At 36.2% G+C, this 25176-nt stretch overlaps 1 protein-coding gene across 1 annotated transcript in view; it reads left to right on the plus strand.

The window, feature by feature from the left end:
* vps13c (vacuolar protein sorting 13 homolog C) overlaps positions 1-25176 on the plus strand; it is a 624410-nt gene that overhangs the window by 175908 nt on the left and 423326 nt on the right. Inside the window, exons 11-14 of the mRNA XM_039771364.1 lie at positions 4892-4972; positions 10037-10094; positions 10269-10396; positions 11356-11462. Of these exons, the coding sequence (XP_039627298.1) occupies positions 4892-4972; positions 10037-10094; positions 10269-10396; positions 11356-11462 (374 nt within the window). The remainder of the gene's footprint in view (positions 1-4891; positions 4973-10036; positions 10095-10268; positions 10397-11355; positions 11463-25176) is intronic.

A 25176-nucleotide genomic window follows, 5' to 3' on the forward strand; every position in this document is an offset into this window, starting at 1 on the left:
GCATACACCGTCAGCATGACATGTTCACATGTAGGAATGTGTGTGTGTACACGAGACAGGCAGAGACAGATTCGATCTCATTCAAGTGGCTACTGGAATATAAAATAAACACTGGTGAAGATATTATTCAGCAACGTTTGTGTGTCTACTGATATGCCTTCAACGATATCTTTTACAGGTAGCAAAACTTTACACCGGCTGTTACTGACTGAAATAAAAGGCTTCTTCTTTTTGGGTGAATACACCGTCATCATTGTGCTGCCAGATCTAAATAGCAGCATGGCGAATTGCTTGCGTACTGAAGTGACTTTAGCTGCAGGTGGAAGTGCCATTTTCATTAATGGTGCCAAGCCGATATGTATTGCAGTATTTTGCCAGTGAAAGTGCTATGAAGAAGCTGTCTTTTGTTACGGTCCTGCCTTTGTCCAGTCTGATAGCGGTCACAGGACATTGTATCTTTGATTGCCGGTACAACAAATAGTTTTGAGCAGGCATCAGCCACAGCGCTGTTCTTGTGAAAAGAATGGAGATAAATGCCATCAACTCGGAGGGGGAGGCAAATTCTTTGTACCACGTGAACGTCTCTGAGAGAATTAAAACTGAATAATAAAAAAACAAGCTCTAGCTTTTACAAATAGCCGAAATTTACACTGGCTGTTACAGACTCGAATCAAATGTATGCTTTTATTATATTATAGTAGTAGTAATAATAGCAGCTTACTACACAAGACGCGGAGCGCCCAGTCTCAAACCCATTACCTTTTGAGTTATTAGACAGTAGTTCTTACCTCTACAACATTCAAGTATACGTGTCAACTTCCTGTCAAGTGACATTTGAGCTTGGGTTTTTAACTCACTGAGAGCAAGCAACATGTAAATTGAATGTTTTGGGGTTTTTTTCTTTCTTTTTTTTTTTTCTTTGGTAACATTCTTGAATAAATGTGCACGTGTTTATTTGAAATTTGGACTAAAATCTTCACACATTATACACTTCACGTCATTATTAGTATAACATGGAAAAAGTTTCTGCTTTAAGTATATTTTCAGCATTTCTTGCCTGGCATTTCCTTTCATCCTACACTTATCCAGATCTTTGTAAACACAGAACACACATGGAATGTATTTATTGCAAATAATGATATACTGTATTATTTATCCTGTACGACTCCAGGCACCTAACACGCAGGTAAGGAGCTTGGCTTGAGCTGGTAGAACTTTTTGCCTGAGTTGAGATTCATCAAGGTTTTGGGTATGGGATAGCAGGCTGCTTCCTGCTTGTGCTGATTGACACATTTACAAAACAGAAGACTCACTTCTGTTTCTGTGTTATACTTTACAGAAAAAATACAACTGGGTGTAACATTTTGAATTGTTCAACTTTGTATTTTATTCAGTAATAACTTTGTTTTTGTGTACCACACTTCATTATAAAACAGTTGTATTTACTGAAAAACTAACATTCCTATAATTATATTTAAATGTTTAAAATTATAGTAGAATTTCTGTTAGAGTTTCTGTCAGTGTTAATTTCATAAAAGGCTTTCCCATTAGAGTTTAATTTGCATTATTGCTGTATAATTTGTAAACTGGGAAAACTATTTTTGAATAACAGTTGAAGAAAGTATTTTTTTGCACATTATACTGTAGGTTAGATTATTGCTATCAGTTTAACTAGCAATTATATGTCTGCTACATGGACACACAAACAAAAAAAGAAATAAGTCCATACAGGTAATAGAATTGTAAGAAATGTTTCAAATAGATTGCTTTCAGTATCTCTAATAAAGACTGACTACTTGGTTCTTTCATAGTAGTATGTAGTTAAATGTAGTTAGGCCCATAGGTATTTGGACAGTGACACAATTTTCATCATTTTGGCTCTATATGCCACCACAGTGGATTTGAAATGAAGACATTATTACTTGGTTGAAGTGTTGGCTTTCAGCATTAAAGGGTTTAACAGAAATATAGTATGAGCATTTTAAGCCTGACAACCATTTTTGTACATGATCCCCCATTTTCAGAGGCCCAAAACTATTTGGATAATTGACTGACAGGCTGTTCCATAGACAAATGTTAGCAGGTCCCTCGTTATTTTATTAACTGTTAAGCAGGTAGAAGGTCTGGAGTTGATTCCAAGTGTGGAATTTGCATTTGGAAGCTGTCACTGTGAACTCTCAATTTGAGGTTCAAACAGCTGGCCTTGCAAGTAAAAACAGGGCATTGTTAGGGAAAGAAAAACACACCCATCCAAGAGATAGCAGAAACACCTGAAGTGGTCAGATCAACCATCTGGTACATTCTTTAAGAGAAGAATCGCACTGGCGAGCTCAGCAACACCATAAGGCCTGGACATCCATTGAGGGCAACTGTGCTAGATGATTGCAGAATTCTTTTTTGAACAAGAAAAAACAATTCAATTAACATTTAGCCAAGCCAAGAGCACTTGGGAGGTAGGCCTATCATTGCAAAAGTCTACAATCAAGGGAAGACTTCACAAAAGTAAACACAGAGGATTTACCACAAGGTGCAAACCACTGGTAATCCTCAATCATAGGAAGAACAAATTCAGTTTTGGAATAGTTTTCTTTGAACAAATGAAATTAAGATCAATATGTACTAGAATGATTGATAAGAGAAGAATATGGAGAGGAGAAGGAACGGCTAATGATTTGTAGCATACCACAGCATCTGTAAAATATGGTGAAGGCAGTGTTATGGCATGGCATATGTGACTGCTGATGGAAGTGGGTCACTGGTGTTTTTGACGATATGACTACTGACAAAAGTGGCAAGATGATTTCTGAAATGTACAGCGCTGTATTGTCTGCTAAGATTCAGAAAAATGCTGCAAAACAGGAAAATGCTTCATAATACTGATTGGCAATGAACTAAAACATGCTGTAACAGCAAACAAAATGCTTTTCAAGGCAAAGAAATTGAATATTCACTGACCAAGTCAATCAACTGCCCTCAACCCAACTGGACATTCATTTCACATGATGAAGTCAAAACTTAAGGCAAGAAAGTCCAACGAACAAGCAGCACCTGAAGACAGCTGCATTGGAGGTCTGGCAAAGCATCAGTAGGGTGAAAAGCCAGCCCTTGGTGAAGGCCATGGGTTCCAGACTTAAGGCAGTCATTGACTTTAAAGGATTTTCAAAAGTATTGAAAATGATTTTTATATTCATGATTATGTTAGTTTGTCCAAATACTTTTGAGACTCTGAAAATGAGGGGACCATGAATAAAAATGTTGTCTTGTCCAAATTGCTTTTGCAATGTTATTGTTAAATGTCTTAAATTAAAACTGAAAGTTTACACTTCAATCAAATTTTGAATGCTTCATTTCATATCCATTTTGTTGGTGCACAGAGCCAAAATTATGAAAAATGTATCACTGTCCAATATACTTCTGGACATTACTGTATATAATAGACTGGCTTTAAGTTCAAATCAGCTATGGCGCATATTCACATTGCAAATTCTGTTTGAACAGGTGTATGTTTGTTTAGATGGATGTAGAAGCACAAAGATATATACAACATGGAGCAAACAATCCCTAGGACATGTTTGTTTGTTTTCTTTCTTGTTATTGTTCTGGCAAGACATATAATATTAGTTTCATCCAGATGATTCCCTGCTAGTTGTAAATGTCAATTCACTCATTTGGATATATGTAGAGAATTAGCTTTCATACATACAGGGTGGTCCAGATCTAATTATGCAATTTTCATTACGTTATAACTTGTTACATTTATTACATTGAAAATCACCTGAAAAATCCCAGACCATTGAGAAGTGTGTGAACTGACGACATGAAGAATCGTCTTCGCACCGAACTGGAATCGTACCCGCATAAATCAAAGTCATCCCGACAATCTGGATCTGCATAATTAAATCTGGACCACCCTATACTTTGTATGTTGGCAATTGCCATTACTTTGTAGCCTGTGTTTGTTCAGACTGTTTTTAAGAGGTCTTTTTTTAGATTCCAGTGTCAGATTTTTTTTCTCTTTATGAAACACTTGCTAGGTCCTTTCTTTGTGTCCTTTTTCACTTTTTGTCATTTTTGTATCACTTTCTCGTAAGGTAATTAGTCACAAAATTTAGAGTATAAGTTGGAGTAGTTTTAATTAAAACCGAACAAGGGTAGTTGTAGTTGTTTGAAGAATACAGTAAAATACTCAGTGACAGTACGAGAAAATGCTGAGAAGGAAGCTGTAAGGGCATCAGGAGCCAAGGTCTGGTAAAACAAATATTCATTTAAAGGTTGATAAAGGTACAGTAGATATGAGTCAAAGTTGCTGCTGTAGCAAAATTGATTTTATCTGTCTATGCAGAAATATTGTGTGACTCCTTGGTGTCATCTAGTGGTAACTCTTTTAGGAAATGGTTATCTTGCACTTGTGTTAATCATTTAGTGGATTCATTATGGTTGAATTCCAATTTGTTTAAATAGTTGCCTCTTCTTTTACCAGCATTGGGCAATGAACACATTTCTCTCTCTTGGATCCAGTAATGTGTTCTAAATAATGTACAGAAAAGTAACTGGTGGAAACCATACACAATCTATATTGTTAAAGGTGTCTGCTAAATTAGTAATAACTTCATGATATTACATGCTTCCAATTTGGTGTCTGCCTGTTTGTTTTTAAAAACTTTAAACTTGATATTTCCTTTATAATTTAATTTTGGAAGGTTTGTTAGAAGTGATGAAGGAAAGTCAGTTTAAGAAAATTAACTATATTGTAATTGCTCATTGTGTTCTTCAATATTAAAAGTCACTTTAAGATTTTTTTTTGAGGAATGAAAATCACTTCATAATGTTCTAATTTTTTTAACACTAGATTTAAGTAATATAAGTTTTTTTTCTCTCTCTTTTTTTCCAGCTTGTTAACCTAGAATGCCTGTGTGCATACTGGAACGTGAACAGTCCACTTTTGTATCAAAGCTCAAAAGAAGAAATTCTGGTATTTTATTCCAGTTCTTGTTTGATAATGAAATGTATTTCGTTGCAGTATTTTTGTTACCATACTGTATTGTGTCTACATGAATTAAGAGTAGCATGAAGAGCTATTTTGTTACCTTTGGATATTTCACTAGCTTGCAAAGCTGTACCATTGTTTTTTTAATGTACTGATTTTTACCTAAATACCTTTTTGAGTTTACTTCAACCATTAGAATTTGATATAGTCAGGGATAGCCTTGGAATATAACAATAATAAGCATGTTTACACTAATTTTCTTTAAGTGAAGGTCACTCATTATGTTTTGTTGTTTGTACGCACAATACACAATATGCACAATATACCCGGGCTTTAATAACAATAATACAGTATATAAAATGATCTCGCGGGCCTGATATAATTACACGCCGGGCGGATGTGGCGCGGCCCTTTAGTTTGACACATATGGACTAAATAGAACTTGAAAAGATATATTTTTTCAAATGTGATCGCGCAATTCAGATAGAGTTGACGTGCACTACAGCCTGCATACCTCAATTATTCATCCTCCCCTCGCCCTTACTTTTTTACCGTTCATCTAATGAATACACTGAGTATGGCTTTACCAAAACAATCATTGATGGCGAATAAAGTATCCATTATTCGAGTATGTAGAGCGGGATATATATATATACATATATATATATACCCGCGTATCGCAGCGGAGAAGTAGTGTGTTAAAAAGGTAGAAAAAGAAAAGGGAACATTTTAAAAATAATGTAACATGACTGTCAATATACAGTATTTGTTTTGTGAGTGTTACTGAGTGTTGCGGTCATCAAGGATTTGATTATCATTATTTCTTTCAATCAGGTTCGTATTTGTAGGATGTGTTGTGTTCAAGTTACATTCCGTGTTTGTCAATCGTTGTAAAGGTGACAGGTTTCTTTCATCGATTCGTTTCTTACTGCATCAATAAACAGCTTGTCTTCTTCTTTATCTGAGACCTGACACACTGCATGCACGGGTTTTTTTTACACTGTCTTCCTTTAGCGGGACATTGACTTTTTCCAACGTGTGCTTTGTTTCCGCAGTAGTTGGATTTATGAATATGCTTGTATGTATGAGATGCTTCATATTTTTTGCTGCCTTTTCAATTGTGTAATTCGGGTTTTGTTCAGCTCTTTGGAACTGTTGCCTTTTATCTGTGCACTCGCCAGTTCACGTGAGCCACTCGGTGTACATGCATCGAAGGTTCCCAGCTGTGCTGGTGCCATCTCCTGCTATGTCCATGGCTGTATTTAATGTTACCTTAGTCCTGGCACTTAAAACTTTCTCTCGCAGTTTCGCTGAGTTTGTGTCAAACACTACCCTGACCATCTCATCTTCCTCTCCATAAGCACAGTCCTTCACCCGTGAATATTTACCCGTGGCAGTCTGCTATTGGATTGCCGCCGACGGACGGCCTTATATGGGCAGGCACTAAATTACAAACGCCAGCGGCAGCCTGTCTATGAACTTAATTTAAAGTGTAGGTTTACATCGTGCTTTGTTTCCGAAGTAGCAGAACTCATGAATATGGTAGTATATGCCACTCGCTCGCTTCTTATTGTTTCGCTGCCTTCTCAATTATATAATGCATGTTTTCTTGTGTGCTTTTTTGAGGTCTTCCTGGTTTTCTATGTACTGCGTGATTACGTGGGAGGCGTGATGATGTCACACGAAACTCCGCCCCCACGGCGTTGAAGCTCATCTCCATTACAGTAAATGGAGAAAAACTGCTTCCAGTTATGACCATTACGCGTAGAATTTCGATATAAAACCTGCCCAACTTTTGTAAGGAAGCTGTAAGGAATCAACCTGCCAAATTTCAGCCTTCCACCCACACGGGAAGTTGGAGAATTAGTGATGAGTCAGTGAGTGAGTCAGTGAGTGAGTGAGGGCTTTGCCTTTTATTAGTATAGATTATAAAATATAATGGGGTGCCAATTACAATGACTTTCAGGCAATTACAATGACTTTCGAAATATATAAAGTCAGCCTCGGAATATATAAAGTCAACGTCAGGATATTTAAATTCATTACCGAATATATAAAGTCAGCGTCAGAATGTATAAAGTCATTACCGAATATATAAAGTCAGCGTTGGAATATATAAACTCATCCCTGAATATATAAATTTAAAGTCGGATTATATTGATATTGATTGAAACAACTCAGCACATTTTTAGTAAACTCAATTCGTTCCTAATACAGTGTAATGAAATAAGTTAACAAAATCTTCTTTAGAAAAATATATCTCTCTATTATAAAAAAAAATCCTGTGTAATGAATGACTAGGAGACGATATGTGATCTTCACGTTAAGATCACGAAAGGCAAATAAATGAACCGCGAGACGAAAGAGAATGGGCAAAACAAAAACACCAGTAGTGTAAAGGGAAGCAGTCCACACATACAGGCGTCTCAGTGCATATAAAGTGTTTAAAGGACAATATGTTATAAATGAAATGTCGACGAATAAAATATCACATTAGCGCAAAAAAAAGGAAATTAATCATCAGGACCAGGTGTAACTGGAAAAATAGCAGGACAAAGCGAGGTCAGAAATTAAAGGAAAAGAGCAGAAAACAAAGTCTTTTCGCATTTGCATCATTCAATTCACATAACGTAGATTTATACAATAATGGAACATACACTATGAGAATTTGTGGACCTGCAAAAATTAAAGCAACGACAAGTTTAATTTCAAAGAAAACACAATTCAGTCAGGTGTATATTTATGATCAAGGAGAAGCGAGCACAACGTGAGCAGCAGAGACACAAAGTAGCAAAAAGGACAGCGGTTGAGCAGGTTTTAAAAGGATGAAAGGTAAGCGCAGCAGCAGACATTCCCCCAAACCCCCCCCCCACCTTACACGACAAAACGAGTAGCCTTATACATCCTGCAAGAAGGAATTTAACCACGACTGGGGCAGGAAATAAAGGAGAATTATTGTTTTTACAACGTCACACGAGACCAGGCTGTGAGCCATCATTTAAAACAAGTCCACAGACATCTAACCTAGCAGTTGTTAGATTGCATTCGGTGGTAGACAAGCATCATGTGCTCCCAGCTCTTAAAACAATGACATTTGACAAGCTCGCAAGCAGCATAAAGACAGAAAATCATCCAAAGGCATATCCTTAACGTGCATTCAGCTGCCCAAATGCCCCTAACCACGCCCCCCACACAACACAAGCAGCATTATACGTCTGGCAAGAAAGAGATGTAACCATGCACGGGGCTGGAAATAAAGGACACGTATTGTTTTTACAAAAGTTTTTAAAGTCCATGTGAAAATAATGCATATGTAACAATTCCCAAGAAAATCTCTTTAAATTGTATATTGCCTGCCTAAGGTAAAGTCATCCCAAATGGAGGATCGCGGGATCTTGGGAAAGAGGGGTCCTTTCGTCGGATTAGCGCTATTTCAGATGTGGAATTGCCAAATGGGGGAGGCAGCTTGATGAATGAGGTCTCCAGGACTCTAAACAAATCCAAATCATATTATGTGATATTATCTAATGTGAAATTCTACTCCGTACTTCTAGAATTTTTATTTTTATACTGTATTGAGGATTTATTCTGTTCTATGTATTGTACTGTATTGTATTAACCCCCATTTCTTTTTTACACCCATTGCACACCCAACCTACCTGGAAAGGGATCTCTCTTTGAACTACCTTTCCCAAGGTTTCTTTGATTTTTTTCCCTACAAGGGTTTTTTTTTTGGGAGTTTTAGAGGGTCAAGGCTTGGGGGGGCTGTCAGGAGGCAGAGCCCGTTAAAGCCCATTGCGACACTTCTTGCGTAATTTTGGGATATCCAAAAAATAAATTTGTTTTGTATTGTATATCCGGTAAACCAAACACGGGGGTGGGCAAACAAAGTGAGCAGGGGGCGGAGCCCCCCTAGTAAAATTGAAAACAAAACACTGTTCAGTTAATTTATTTAAAATTATGTATGTGCCTGGCATCTTGAACACTATATTTACTTATTCATTTTGTATGAGTGCATTTTTGGATGAACCTCACAAGTCCGATCGACTCTGAGTGGCTTCTGTCGAAGTTTATCTTTCACTATTACGAGTGAAATTACAAGTTCAGAAATTAGAGAATATTTGATGGAACTGGACAATTTTTTTTTGTGAATTGTCCTAATTTTATATATTCGGGAATGATTATATATATTCCAACACTGACTTTATATATTAAAAAATGACTTTATATATTCTGATGCTGACTTTATATATTCAAGTTTTGAATTTATATATTCCGACGCTGACTTTATATAATCAGGCTTTGGTGTTGTATATTCAGAACACTGACTTTATATATTCTGAAAATCATTATATTTGCCTCTTTGGCACCCCATAATATATATATATATATATATATATATATATATATATATATATATATATATAAATATATATATAAATATATATATAAATATATATAAATATATATATATATATATATATATATATATATATATATATATATATATATATAATTTTTATATATATATATATATATATATATAAATATTTATATATATATATATATATATATTTATATGTGTATATATATTTACTTTCACTTGGACTTTAGCTTGCAATTATGTCCGAATGTGACCCACCTATCTCTAGTTGTCTGGTTTGAGTTTTACCATGTCTCATGGGGGTTTAATCTGTGCACTACACATTCTGAGTGCAAGGCATAAACAAACACCTTTAGTCTTTTACTCGGAAAGACTCTACCTGCACCAACTTGAGGGGTGCAGGTGTTCAGAACATGATGCTTTTGTCCTTTAATTAATTTTTTTTAGTGTTTGCAAGTGGAAGTTTACTGTATAAAAACTTTTGTTTAAATGTTTATTAACCATTGAAAGGTTAATCTAACAAAATAGCATTCATTTTAGATGAATCTTGCTTCATGTTCTGCTTCTTTAGTGTCTGTGTCAACAGGCTTTTTGTAAACATATTTCCAGTCCCCAGGTGTTGTTTTCCAATTTTATTAAATATTTGAAATCTTAATTTTTTTCAGAGCCATCTTAAAACTGGAATTGCAAAAGGCAAAATGGTACCAGAGGATTATCATTACAGTATGTATTATGTATAAGGTCAAACATTTATTAAAAATTAGAAAAGGAAAACCACCTTATCAATAAATGGAGTTACACTAAAGTTTGCTTTTCTAACACAAAGTTACATGCCAACTTTATTCAGTTTAAACACTCCTTTTTTAAATTTTTGTAATATTCTTATTTTCATTTAAGTCTTCAGGCCAATACTTGCTTCAGCCAAGTTATACATCAATCCTCATGCTGAAAATGAGTTGAAGAGTCCAAAAATATACTTGGACATGGAAGTCCAAAACATAGCTTTTGAGATTACAAAACCACAGGTAACCAGATCCTGATTCAAAATTAAAATATCATCTTGATAATGTATTAATTTTCAGTAAATTAGTTAGTGTAATATTGTTTAACTGAAGCTGTTAGATTAAATATTGTTTTAATTGCATCAAGACAATTTCATGTAAAGAATGTAGTTGTAAATGAATGTTAATTTTTCTTATAGACCTTTTCATTTTTTGCTGTAAAAATTGGTTTTTGGATCTCATTTTGGACTGTAGAATTTTAATTTAGTCATGAATTATGCCACACCTAGCATCATGAGGTACCCAGGGACAAAGCAGACCAACAGTATACATTGGTCTTTTAAATCTTTTATCGCATTGTTTAATTCCATATTGTTATATCAAAACTTTTCTGAGTATAATGTCAAAGTGGTCTAGCCAGTGCACTGAACGTTTTCAGTACAAGGCAGGAGTTACCACCATTCCTTAATCTTCCTCTTTAGAATATATATTTTAAAGTGGTTCCTGCATGCTATCCCCATGTACTCTTATAGTATAGAGTGCAGACCATTCTATCATGATGAGAAATGGCAAGCAGTGTTGCATAGTTGTTAAGACTTTGGACTTCAGACCCTGAGTTTGTATGTTCAAGTCCCGCTACTGACACTGTTGGATAATGAGCAAGTCACATGACAGGCCTGTGCTCTAATTGGAAGACCAAAAGAAATGGAACTAATTTTATTAAAAATGTTGTCATTCGCCTTGAATAAACATGTCGGCCAAATAAGTAAATGAATGAAACTGACTGAATGAAAAGATGGACTTCTACAGTATTTTAGTTTAAATCTACTCTTTCTTACCCTTGAAATAGAAAAAATCTTCTCTGTTTATGGGCCTCATCCCCATTTTGCCTGATAGGCGTCTATATATGGATGTGATTCTAATTCACGTCTATAAAAATAACTTAGGCAGGTTTACATTTTTTTGTTTCTTGTTTTATTTAGTATCTCAGTGTGATAAACATTCTTGAATCAGTGGATTGTATGGTTAAAAATGCTCCCTACAGAAGATATAAGCCAGAGGAGTCGCTCCATCAAAATGCAAGTAGCTGGTAAGATATTTAATGTATGCCACTGAAAGCTTTTTTTTTAAATGAACAAATATAAAATGAAGACTTGTTTAATGTTCTTTTGCTTTTTATAATATTTGTACCTGCTGTTTTTAATGATTTTAGATATTGTCTGTTGCTATAACTCCATTGCTAATTTTTACAAATACTAGCGCTGCTACACATGTAAAATGGGTTAAAATCTAAGTAATTAACGTAGAACTCAGTGTTAATGTTTGCAGTGCGCCATCTATTGCAAAGTATTTTGTGAGGCATGTAGTGGTAAAATGCACTGCATTTGTCATTACATTAAAGGCTGCATCAGAAGCATTTGAAGCAATAAAATGCATTAGTATAAAACTGCACCATCTGTTGGAATGACTAATTCAATGCATATGTCTCTGTCATTTGTTTTTTTTTTATGAGATTTGTGGTAACAGTGTTATTTTTGAGGCTCCACTATTTCTAATGACAGACATAGCAACCGACACAAAGATACACAAACACTTGTCCTTTTATTAAGGAAGATAAACAGAAATATTGCTGTTTTATTTCTTATGTTTGCAGTTCCCCCGAAGGCAGTTTGATTTTAGCTACACTGTTTACATAAGCATTCATTCCTCAGAGATTTTTTGACATATTGTTGTCAAAGAAATATAATTTTAAAAAGAATATATATTTCCTCAGCAATTTGCATATTATTGCCTACCTTACAAAATTAACAGCAAAATTTCAAAGTGTTTTAACATTTTCACAGAATGAAAAAACTACAAACATTTATTCCCTGTGTTATTGCTCAGTCACAATACTGTATATTACTTCAACAGATAATACACTTTATTTAAGGGCTGCACTTATGTGGAGCTACTATATATCAGTTATTAGTAGAATTTGGTGCTTTAATGAAGAGACTACTGCAACACCAGTACCATTGCACAATGAGCCTCTTATTTAGGTACAAAGCATTATGCTAAAAATAAAAATACATGAAACTCATCCATGTGTTTTGCACAATATTTGTTCTCTAGTTAACAAAGACAATTTCTATACACAGATTATTAATTCTCAAGCAAGGAAACCAGTGTTTTGAAGAGAATATGGTAAAATAAATACTCTCTGTTAATGCAGGCATGGAGGCAGGATGCTAAGGCATTGATTGCAGTGTTTTTCAGTATTTTGCCTTACTTTAATAAATTGATACAGTATTTCAAATAAACTTCCGGTTGTAATTAGCCTTGTATTAAAATTAAGGAAACAATGTACACAAAGGAAATACAAAGTATCAGAGCTGAAAATTTTAGACCCCTCTACCCTTCTTACCATAAGGATTTTTTTTTTTTTTTATTGGCCATATTAAGCATTAGTTTACAGGCATGCAGGAGCACTTTAGAAAAAAAGGTTATGTTTTTTATGGTTGAGTTTCCCATCACCTTAATCATAATATCCATAAAGGTACAGTTGATTCCAGGACCTAACCTCTAACCATGGAAACTGAGAAATGAATCAAAGGAAAGATTTTATTTTTGATTGATTATTTTTCTATGCCTAAGATTATTTTAGAGAACATGAAGGAAAAATTTTAAATCTCTTAAACCGATATTCAGTATACACAAAAGAATGCTTATTTCTATGTTGCAAAAGCTGCGTCAAGTTGTATGTAAAAAGAATTAAGAAAAATAAACTGTAATCCTGTTTTAGTTCTCACCTGTAAAATGTTACAAGTGAGAGTTACTGCCTCACAGGAGCTGAGACTTTGCTATTAACCAACAACTTGGGGAAATATTTTATTGTAGAAAGACTACTGGGGACAACTCTCCTTAAAACACAGGTCCCCTTTATAAAATGCACATAGTCTTTTTTTAATGTGGACCCACAGTATAAAGTTTAATTCTTTGCCACTACTTTAGTTGGCCTATTCTTAACACATGGCAACTTTTGGGGATAAACAGTTTACAGCTGTACTGCAGTTTTACCCATGACTACGGTATACTACCTTCCATCAATAGGTCCTTAAGATTTCACTTAGGCATTTCTGTTACTATAACTTTTCTATTGGGAGTGGTCTTTCCCCCTTACCCGAATGGATCCTGCTGAAAAAGGAACTTGGTTCTTAGCCCTCTGCGGTTAAAATAGAGCAGATATGCCGGCAGGAAAGCAGGCTTTAATACATCTTAATACGAATTTAAACATTATTCAAATAGATAGTGGCATGAACAAACACCATAACATATGGTACTGTTAGATGTTTAGTCTTTCCAGGCAGCCCATTTCTAACATTTCTTGAAGTGGTAGCAGCAACTCTGAACATTCTTACCTAGACTTTCTCCTTCTCCTGTCTCTCTCCAGTCATCTCTTTTACTGATCTTTTAAAGCTAATCTAGGAATGATGCATTCATCTTGTCTCCAAGGCAACTTTGCTTATTTTAAAATAAAATTTCTTCTTTTACACAAATTGCTTTAAGAGCTCATATGCTTCTACATAAGAGTCAGGAGGCTATAGTGAGGCATGGTTGTGTACCTTAGCGTGAAGGTTCCATCTTTATCTATTACTCATACTGTAGCGTTGCTTAACAAAGTGGGCTCATCCCCCAACATATCTACGTTTTCTAGTGATGGAAGCAGCTTGTCCCATTCTCTGTAACAGAAGCACTCTTCTTGAGTTGCCATAACTTTGCATTTACCACATGTCTGCCTCCAATCAGCACTTGTCCGTTGCAACTAGAAGGTGCGGCAGTGCATTTTTTTTGTCTCTACAGTTCTGCCTTCCTCTCTGTTCTTTCCTCTTCAGTCTGCTGGATCTTCTCATCAGTATTTTCTGTCTTCAGCAAATATGGTGTAGCAATAATGCTAAATGTATACTTATCTTCATAGTTTGACATTTTGCTAGTTTGTATTGATAGCGTATTTGTCTAAATCCTGGAAGAAAACATACCTTAAAGTAGTAGATTTTCAAAAACGAAAGTGGTATGTGCAGCATTCACAGAACAAGCTAAAGGAGACAACACTCCTGGGGGTGAAAGGTTATCGCAGAAGAAGAGACAATCGGCAAGATGAGGTGTAGAACCATTTTTCTATTAAACTATCCACATCTCACTATTGGTTTGTTTACTTTTTAAATTTCTTTCTAAAATGATGTGAATCCACTGTTTTGCAATATTTGTACAATTTCAAGATAAAGATTAATATCCAATGACATTCTTACCTTATAATTGGACACATTTGGTAAGTTTAAGCATTTTTTTCCATATTTGGACCCAGGTTACCTTGAACCTTATTGTAAGGTGTAAGAACAGACAAGGTATTTTTAAAATGTATAAAAAATTGTTCACTTTAGAATGCAGTTTTATGTGGCAAATTAATATATGTCATGATTATGAAGAAAAAATGTGACTTGAATAATGCCCAACTTGTTCTTTAAACTTTACTCATATAATGTGCTTATCAAAAGTACTTTATTAAGCCTACAATCCTTTGTATTGATTTTGCCATGAACATAACATTCCAAAGTGTTATCTTTTGTATGTGATATTTTCTAATTGAGGTGTGTAATTTTATATGCTTTGAACTTCTACGGGCTTTTTCTATTAATCCACTTCGGTATAAATCTATCTTGATTGTATCAGAAAGTGGTAATGATAGGTATAGCAGAATTTTTCTGGAATTAAAAAAATCATTATTGATAATTTCTTGTCAAGTATGATCCAGACTTGAACATGAAGAACCTCAAGCAGCAATCTTCTACACCTCTGACTATAAATATAACACTAGGTTATGTCACTTGCTGAAATTCTCAGATGATTCTGTACTTACGAGGTGCATCGATAAGGGAGTTGAGACCGAGGAGAGGAGTCAGATGGAGAACTTTGTTTATTGGTACAAAGACAATTGTCTGCACCTTAACATCAACAAAACCAAAGAACTGGTTGTTCACTTTTGCCACACCAAACAGCCTCTGTGTCCGGTCACTATTTAGGGAGTGGATGTAGAGGTGATGAACTCCTATAAGTATTTGGGGGCTCCTTATCAATGACAGGTTGGACTGGTCTTGGAATACAGAGAAAATATATAAGAAAGGGCAGAGCAGGCTCTTCTTCCTTAGGAGACTGAATTCCTTTAATATGGAAAGTGACATCCTCCACATCTTGTACAATTCTGACAGTTAGTGCAGTTTTCTATGCTGTGGTGTGGTGGCCTGGTAGCAGCACTTCAAGAGAAGGCCACCAAATTAACAACCTATTTAAAGGGGCAGTCTCAGTTATGGGATACACTCTTGACCCAGGGGGGGTAGTAGCAAAAAAAAGAATTAAAACATTATGAATAATGCTGCACATCCTCTCTCTGACTTACTAACATTAAGTACTTTCAGCTACTAGGGCTCCTTTATACCAGCAGGAATATGTAGGTATAATGCTTCAGTGTTACTGTGGCTGCCAAGTCAGAACTTTTCTTTCTTTCTAAATATTTGTTCCTTTATGCTCATTCCGGTGTGTGTTCAGACCATAATGTGTGTGTGTATGTATGTATGTTTATTTACTTATGTATTTATTTATTTATTTAACCTCTTTATTGTTAGACCCCCGAGCATCAATCAGGCTGTAAAAACAGTGCGACAAGCGTTAGTCCTGACTATCACTCGGGCAACTGTATAGACGCGTCTCGTGTAAGCATTAGACCCAAGGATTACTTCGGCTGTAAAAGTGGCAATAGCATTAGTGTTGAGTGTTGCTTGGGAAATGGTATAGGCATGTCTTGTGTAAGCGATAGGTCTGAGTGTTACCCAGGGAAAGGTGCAGACACATCTATTCCTAGCCTCATATTGGTGTCTCGTAAGAAACGTTTTACAGCAGCCCAAATGTTGTATGCTCTTGACAGTGATATAAGCAGTAATGACTAAGTGAATCTCTCTTCAGACAGTGGAATTGAAAGACAATGAAATCGAAAATGATTCTGATAAATCCGAAAGTGATGCTCATGTCAACCACACTTGTGCAGTGTGCTGTTCAAAAGCCGATCAGTCTGGAAAGAAAATCTGCAAGGAATAACACTACTATTGTTCTGACTGTGACTTTGGATTGTGTGTTTCACAACTGCCTTCAGATCGTTAACAAGCTCCTCCTGTGTAGTTTGGGGCTGATCCCTCACCTTTCTCATGATTATCCTCACCCCATGAGGTAAGATCTTGCATGGAGCTCCAGACTGAGAGTGATTGATGGTTATTTTATTATTCTTCCATTTCCGATTAATTGTGCCAACAGTTGTCATCCTCTCACCAAGCTTCTTGTTAATGGTCTTGTAGCCCATTCAAGCCTTGTGCAGGTCTACAATATTGTCCCTGACATCCTTTGACAGCTCTTTGGTCTTTGCCATGGTGGAGAGGTTGGAATGGAAGAAATTGATTCTGTGGACAGGTGTGCTTTATACACATAATGAGTTGAGACCAGGAGTATCTGTAATTGATCGATTCATTGATTGATTTTAATCTGTGGGCCACATTGGCACACAGCCAATCTGTGGTAGCCAGAATTCTGGCTGAGTTGTAGGGGATCAAATGCTTTTTTCTCTCAATGACAAGCAAATCAATTTATAACGTTTATGTAGTGTTATTTTTCTGGATTTTTGGTTGATATTCTGCCTCTCTCCATTAAAATGAAACTACCATAAACATTTTAGACTGTTCATTTCTTTGTAAGTGAGCAAACATACAAATTCAGCAAGGGATTATATACTTATTTCCCCCACTGTACTCTCTAGTGTTTTGAAGGCCAAGCTTATAAGTAAATAACCAGGATCGTAGTGTCGAATAGTTTTAAATAATAGCGATTCTTTAGTGGGAAGAATTTATAGTGCGTAAAGAATAACTGGATAGGGCACCATTTTTCACTCAAAAAATAATGTGTTCAGTGCGAGTAGAAAGCAAGGACTTGTGCATTTATTCCTTAGGAAGAAGGAGTTTTTTTGTAATACAGGTTTGTGGCTGATTTAAGAGCACTTATGTTTTCAAAGCTCTTTGGTACATAAACAGAGCACTAATGTGGCAAAAGTGGCAGCAGAAACAGACAATTGAATAAGTATATAACAACTCGCTGATATTAGTATGCAAATTTTCTTGGTAAGAAGAAACATTTACTTGATGGAACAGTTCTTAGCAGTCAGGAAAGACAGCAGAATTAAGAGGACAACAGTGCAAGGGTTCATTAATAGAAAGAAATACAAACAATTTTAAGTGTAGCTCTTCAAAGTAAAGAAGTAATAAGAGGGGTGTAAAGTTAGGAAAACAGACAGGGAAAAAGTAATAACTTCAGTAGAGGCATACAGTGAGTAGTTAAGGGGGGGGGGGGGAGAGTATTATAGGAGCTTCAGGGCCTGAAGGTGTTAAAAAAAAAAAAACTGCAGTAGTTCTTTAATCTGTTGATTTAATTTAAGTAATTTAAGTTAAATCAATGTAATGAGAAATCAAACAAAATAACACCTTTTATTGGCTAGCTAACTAAAAAAGTTACGATATGCAAACTTTTGAGGCAGCTTCTTCAGGCAAGATGTAATATAGAGACTGGAATTCCCTGTGTTTATATAGACACTAGGACAGATACGGTATTGGAAAACCTTTACATGAGACATCTTAGATGTAAAAAATTAATACACCTCTCTAGGCTAATATTCATTTAGCAAGAGAGTAGAACAATGTGTAGTCAAGATCTTTTTATAATATAACTGTCCTACAAAGTCTTTTGAAGTTGTTAATGACTTTTTCCGTACAATGTGGATGTGTAGTCAGGTTGTCTGGGTCAGTCAGAGAGATGTAAACAATCGTCATATCTGGTTATAAAATTCTTGTCTCTATTTAAACTATGTTGTAATATGTTAAATTTTAGCATGAGTTTAACTTCCCCATTATTTTCTCTCTTGCTGTGCTTTGAAGTTGCCCATAAGCACTGTGGCTTTAAAGTCCTTTTCACAGTTTCCATGGCTTTTAAATTGAACTCCTACAAGAACATCCCTATTGCCACGTTAAAGATGTGACCTGTGTAAATTCATTCTTTGGTAGAGTATTTGTCCAGTTTCCCCCATATAGAGGGCAGTGTTGGGACATTTCATACAGAGAATTAGGTACTTCACATTAGATGATCTGCAGAAAAATGATCTCTTTATTCAGTGTTCTAGCTGGCAGTGTGGTATAACTACACATTCTGTATCATAAAGGTAAGCACATGTTTTACATCTTTTCTGTAGGCAGAGGCAGATGTACCATTATTGGTTGGTTCTTAAAGGGAGCTTCAGACAATTAGTTGTTGTAGGTTTGATGTTTGTCTGTATGGCAGGAGGGGAGGTTCTGGAAATGCATCTCTCAGTGTTTAATCATTTAGTGTTGGCTGAAGTTCTTTTATAATTTTTCAAAGTGCTCCAAGATATGGGTTATAGGTAACAACAAGGGGGGTGCGGTTCTTACTGTATTTGGTTTTATATTCCAGAAGGTTGTTTCTGGGTATTGCGTTAGCCTTTCTTATTTAAATGTCTGTTGTTTTGGGAGTATATCTTTGTTTAATAAAATCATATCTAAGCTGCTGTTGTTTATCTCGGTCTGTCGGGTCTGAGCAAATACAATTGTCAGGTATTGCTTGGCTGAAAAGAGGTAGGTCCATCTGTCTGTTGGTTTGTGAAAAACACAAGGTACAAAGGTGTTATCTTTCATTTGAATGGTGGTGTCAACAACAACAACAACATTTATTTATATAGCACATTTTCATACAAACAGTAGCTCAAAGTGCTTTACATAATAAAGAATAGAAAAATAAAAGACACAATAAGAAAACAAAATAAGTCAACATTAATTAACATAGAATAAGAGTAAGGTCCAATGGCCAGGGGGACAGAAAAAACATAAAATCTGTAGGGATTCCAGACCATGAGACCGCCCAGTCCCCTCTGGGCATTCTACCTAACATAAATGAAACAGTCCTCTTTGGATTTAGGGTTCTCATGGAAGGACTTGATGATGATGATGGTCACGTAGACTTCTGCCTTTTAATCCATCCATCATTGTTGGAGCATCATGAAGCTTTGAGTAGGTGGAGGTGGCGCAGGCCACCACCACAAAGAAACCGGAAAAAGAAACAGAAGAGAGAGTAGGGGTCAGTACAGATTTTAGAGCCACCATGAATAGTTATTATGATGAATTGAACATACAGAGTATCAGGATTAAGTTAAATTAAGTTAAATTGAAGTTATAAAAGGCCATGTTAAAGTAATGTGTTTTCAGCAGTGTTTTAAAGTGCTCTACTGTATTAGCCTGGCGAATTCCTATTGGCAGGCTATTCCAGATTTTAGGTGCATAGCAGCAGAAGGCCGCCTCACCACTTCTTTTAAGTTTTGTTCTTGGAATTCTAAGGAGACACTCATTTGAGGATCTGAGGTTACGATTTGGAATATAAGGTGTCAGACATTCCGATATATAAGATGGGGTGAGATTATTTAAGGCTTTATAAACCATAAGCAGAATTTTAAAGTCAATCCTGAATGACACAGGTAACCAGTGTAGTGACATTAAAACTGGAGAAATGTGTTCGGATTTTCTTTTCCTAGTTAGGATTCTAGCAGCTGCATTCTGCACTAGTTGCAAACGATTTATGTCTTTTTTGGGTAGTCCTGAGAGGAGTGCATTACAGTAATCTAGTCGACTGAAAACAAACGTGAACTAATTTCTCAGCATCTTTCAGTGATATAAGAGGTCTAACTTTACTTATGTTTCTTAAGTGAAAAAATGCTGTCCTAGTGATCTGATTAATATGCGATTTAAAATTCAGATTACAGTCAACAATTACCCTAAGCTTTTTACCTCCGTCTTGACTTTTAATCCTAATGTATCCAGTTTATTTCTAATAGCCTCATTGTATCCATTATTGCCAATCACTAAGATTTCAGTTTTCTCTTTATTTAACTTGAGAAAGTTACTATTCATCCATTCTGAGATACAAGTCAGACATTGTGTTAGTGAATCAAGAGAATCGGGTCATCAGGTGCTATTGATAAGTACAGCTGTGTGTCATCAGCATAGCTGTGGTAGCTCACGTTGTGCCCTGAGATAATCTGACCTAACGGAAGCATGTAGATTGAGAATAACAGCGGACCCAGGATAGAGCCTTGTGGAACACCATATCGGATATCATGTGTCTTGAGTTGTAATTACCACAACTAACAAAAATTTTCTCCCTGTCAGGTAGGATTCAAACCAATTTAAGACACTGCCAGAGAGGCCCACCCATTGACTAAGGCGATTTCTAAGAATATTATGATCAATGGTGTCAAATGCAGCACTCAGATCTAAGAGGATGAGAACAGATAAATGGCCTCTGTCTGCATTTACATGCAAGTCATTTACTACATTAACGAGTGCAGTTTCTGTACTGTGATTTGTTCTAAAACCCGACTGAAATTTATCAAGAATAGCATGTTTATTTAGGTGGTCATTTAACTGCATAATGACTGCCTTCTCTAGAACTTTACTTAAGAAAGGCAGGTTAGAGATGGGTCTAAAATGTTCAAGAGCCGAGGGGTCAAGATTATGTTTCTTAAGAAGGGGTTTAACTACAGCAGTCTTAAGACAGTCTGGGAAGACCCCCGTATCTAATGACAAATTTACTATGTCAAGAACATTATCAATTATACTGATACTTCTTTGAAAAACCTTGTTGGTATTGGATCAAGGACGCAGGTGGAGGGTTTTAATTGAGATATTATTTTTTGTAAATCAGGTAAATCTATCCTAGTGAAAGAGTTTAATTTGTTTATAACAGAATGCTGGGGTTTAGGAGGATCCTTAGTGTTGGAGGGATATACTATGTTATTTCTAATATCATTAATTTTTTGATTGAAAAATACAGCGATAGCCTCACAGGTTTTACTAGAAGTACTTAGGAGGCATTCCTTTGAGTTACCTGGGTTTATTAGGCGATCAATTGTTGAAAATAAGACAATAAGTCAAGGAAGCCGACTTCTCTTTTTGAAGTAATTAAGCTTCAGCTTTATGTTGGGGTGGAAAGAATTATGTATTGTTATGAAAATGGAGGTGGTCCTTCTCACTGACAGTCCAGATTATGAAATTGTCATCTATGTAATGCAGATACAACATTGGTTTAAGACACATGTTGACATAAAATCCTCTTCCATTTTTGGCATAAATAGGTTCACAAAGAGAGGTATGAACTGACAGCTCATTGCAGTCCCCATTTGTTGCAAGTAGAAGTCTTGTCCAAATGAGAGTAAATTGCATCAGAGTGAATTTTATCATTTGTATAACTGACTCAGTGGGTAAATCATATTGGTTATGGTATGTTTCACATGTCAATATGCCATCATCATGGGGTGTTTGTGTAAAGTGCCTCAACATCCATTGTGGCCAGTAAGGTTTCTTCACGTAAGGGGCTGAGCAGTTTAGTAATCCAGGCCAAGTCTACAAGAGATGCCAGCTGATCCATCACCTCAAGCTCAGGATTGCTGATCTACATTGTAATAGAGAATTGGTGGACCTAGGCCAGGTGTCCTTTAGAGAGATATTGTGCACTCCTAAGGTGGTGTAGGATGATATTTCAGATCAGACAGGTATAGATAGGTGGGTCACAGTCACAAGGCAAAGGGTGCAAATGCAGCACTCAGATCTAAGTGGATGAGAACAGATAAATGGCCTCTGTCTGCATTTACATGCAAGTCATTTACTACATTAACGAGTGCAGTTTCTGTACTGTGATTTGTTCTAAAACCCGACTATCAGGTGGTATCAACCCCAAAATTTGTAACGTCAAACCACTTTCAGGTCCTTGAGGGGCTGGATGGTGTCTCTGAGATAGTAGACGGGCAATAGAAACCCTAATGGGCCACCTCAAAACTAATCCCTAGAAAGAGAGTCTGTGATAGTGGGGAACTAAGTCATCAGGGGGATTGCAATGCAGGTTTATTCCAGAGACAGAGAGTCTCGCACAGTGTGTTGTCTTGCAGAGATCTCCTGGAAAGGGTTGATAGGCTCTTGGCCAGAATAGTGGTGATTGTAGTTTTCGTTGTCCATGCTGGAGAAAAATTACATACATGAGTATTTTTTATCAATTCTGCAATCCAAATTACATTACTTTGATGACAGACTGAGGAGCAGTTTCTACTTGTGCCACAAATCAGAAACTTCGATGGGGAGGTTCTGTTTATGTAAAGCTGAATTTAAGTGCAAGTTTTCTTCAGTTGAGTGATGAACCACATCTTAGTGAAGACTAAGATTCTCCTGGGAAGTTTTAGCACTAGAATTACCAGAACCTATGAAAAAACTCATAGATCCGTCCCACCTTAAATCGCTTCGCACCTCTCCATCAGCGTCTTTTGTCCTGTAAATATGTCAATAAGCAGCCAGCAGCCTACTATCACATCCCCCCCACTGCCGCACAGTTTTCTCCGCTCAAGTCTGTTTACCTGCGTGTCAGTTGTTTAGATTTGTATAGAGTGAGAAGTCAAGCAAAATTACACCTTTTATAAATACTATATCGTTATTTGGAACACATGCATTTCATGTGTGTTCCGTGTCTACAACGATCTATGTAAACAAATCGTTAAAACAGAAACGTTTTTAATGTTTTAGTAATAATTGACAAAATGTAGACATGAAGTGTATAATCTGTGAAGCCTGAATTCCAAATATCAAGTAAACACTTTCACAAAAGGTACAAATATAACAGAATAAATGCACTTCTATTCAAGAATGGAACTGCAGAAAAAGAACCCGCGTTAGGGTGCGACATTGACACGCATTTGCTACGACCGCTTCGGTGGTGCAACGGTATCACCTGTTGACTGGTAATCAAAACTTCACGGTTTCGACCCTGGACGAGTCCGTTTTGAGAAGTGAGCTGCTCTTTAATCTTACTATTTAAGAATAAAAACATAAATTTGATTCCAGTCTGTAACAGCCAGTTTAAATATATGATACTTGTAAAGGTTAGCTTTGTTTTTTTTTATTCAGTTTTATTCTCTCAGTCGTGTTCACGATCCCACACAAATCTAACACTGCTGTTTTCACATAGACCTGCTATAACCGAGGAATTGAGATGAGTATGACGGTTCTACATTGGAGAAAGAAAGCACTTTTGCCATCGGTGTACTTTGTATATGTACATGGAAAGCTCTAGAGTCTACTTGTGACTTTACGCTCTAGGAAGTTAGTAAATAAATAAAGGTAAATATGTAAATAACATTCGATCTGGCTCTTATATACAAAGTACAGCGATAGCAACTTCAACCTTCAGCTATAGACCCATCAGTACGCGAGTGACTCTCCACGCTAGTGTTTAGATCTGGACGGTGTATGTGCTCCTAAAAAAGGTCTAACTGCATTCTCGTACCATTGCTTGCATACTAAAGCCTCAGCATCCACTTTCTGTGGTATTGCACGTATTTTTTGAGCATGCCCGTATTGATCAAACACAGGAAGCTCTGCAGTCTACTTGTGGCTTTATGCTGTAGGAAATAAGTAAATAACTCAAGGTAAATAACATTCGATCTTACTTTTATGTAAGTAACATATAAATGTTAATGTTTTGGGCACATGCACCGTCCAGATCTAAACACTACTGTGGAGAGTCGCTCGTGTACTGAAGAGTCTATAGCTGAAGGTTGAAGCTGCCGTTGCTGTACTTTGTATATAAGAGTCAGATCGAATCTTATTTAGCTTTATTTATTGAATTACTTCCTACAGCGTAAAGTCACAAGTAGACTGCAGAGCTTCACATGTACATATACAAAGTAAAGCAATGGCAAAAGTGTGGCGTGCATTCTTACACTGATGTAGAACCGTCGTCCTCATCTGAGTTCACTTCTGTTATAGTGCATCTATGTGAAAACAGCAGTGTGAGAACAGCGATCATGAACACGACTGAGAGAATAAAACTGAATAAAAAAACCAAAGCTAACCTTTACAAGTATCATAAATTTACACCAGCTGTTACAGACTGGAATCAAATGTATGTTTTTATTCTAAAATAGTAAGAATAAGAGCAGCTCACTTCTCAAAACGGACTCGTCCGGGGTCGAACCCGTGAAGTTTTGATTACCAGTCAACAGTTGATACCGTTGAACCACTGAAGTGGTCATAGCAAATGCGTGTCAATGTCGCACCCTAACGCAGGTTCTTTTTCTGCGGTTATATTCTTGAATAGAAGTGCATTTATTCTGTTATATTTGTACCTTTTGTGAAAGTGTTTATTTGATATTTGGAATTCAGACTTCACACATTATATACTTCTTGTCCACATTTTGTCAATTATTACTAAAACATGAAAAACGTTTCTGTTTTAATGATGTGTTTACATAGATCGTTGTAAACACGGAACACACATGAAATGCATGTGTTCCAAATAATGATATAGTATTTATAAAAGGTGTAATTTTGCCTGACGTCTTACTCTATACAACTCTAAACCACTGACATGGAGGTAAACAGACTTGAGCAGAGAAAACTGTGCTGCGGTGGGGGGATGTGATAGTAGGCTGCTTGCTGCTTATCGACACATTTACGGGACAAAAGACACTGATGGAGAGGAGCGAAGTGATTTAAGGTGGGACAGATCTACAAGTTTTTTCATAACCTCTGGTAATTGTAGTGTTAAGAGGCCTTATTTTATGAGTGTGCTGTAGTACTCCAAATGCAGACAGTAATTTTAATGGACATTTTTTTAGTAATATTAAA

The sequence above is a fragment of the Polypterus senegalus genome, chromosome 12 (assembly GCF_016835505.1).
Source record: "Polypterus senegalus isolate Bchr_013 chromosome 12, ASM1683550v1, whole genome shotgun sequence".
In the NCBI taxonomy this organism is placed as follows: domain Eukaryota; kingdom Metazoa; phylum Chordata; class Cladistia; order Polypteriformes; family Polypteridae; genus Polypterus; species Polypterus senegalus.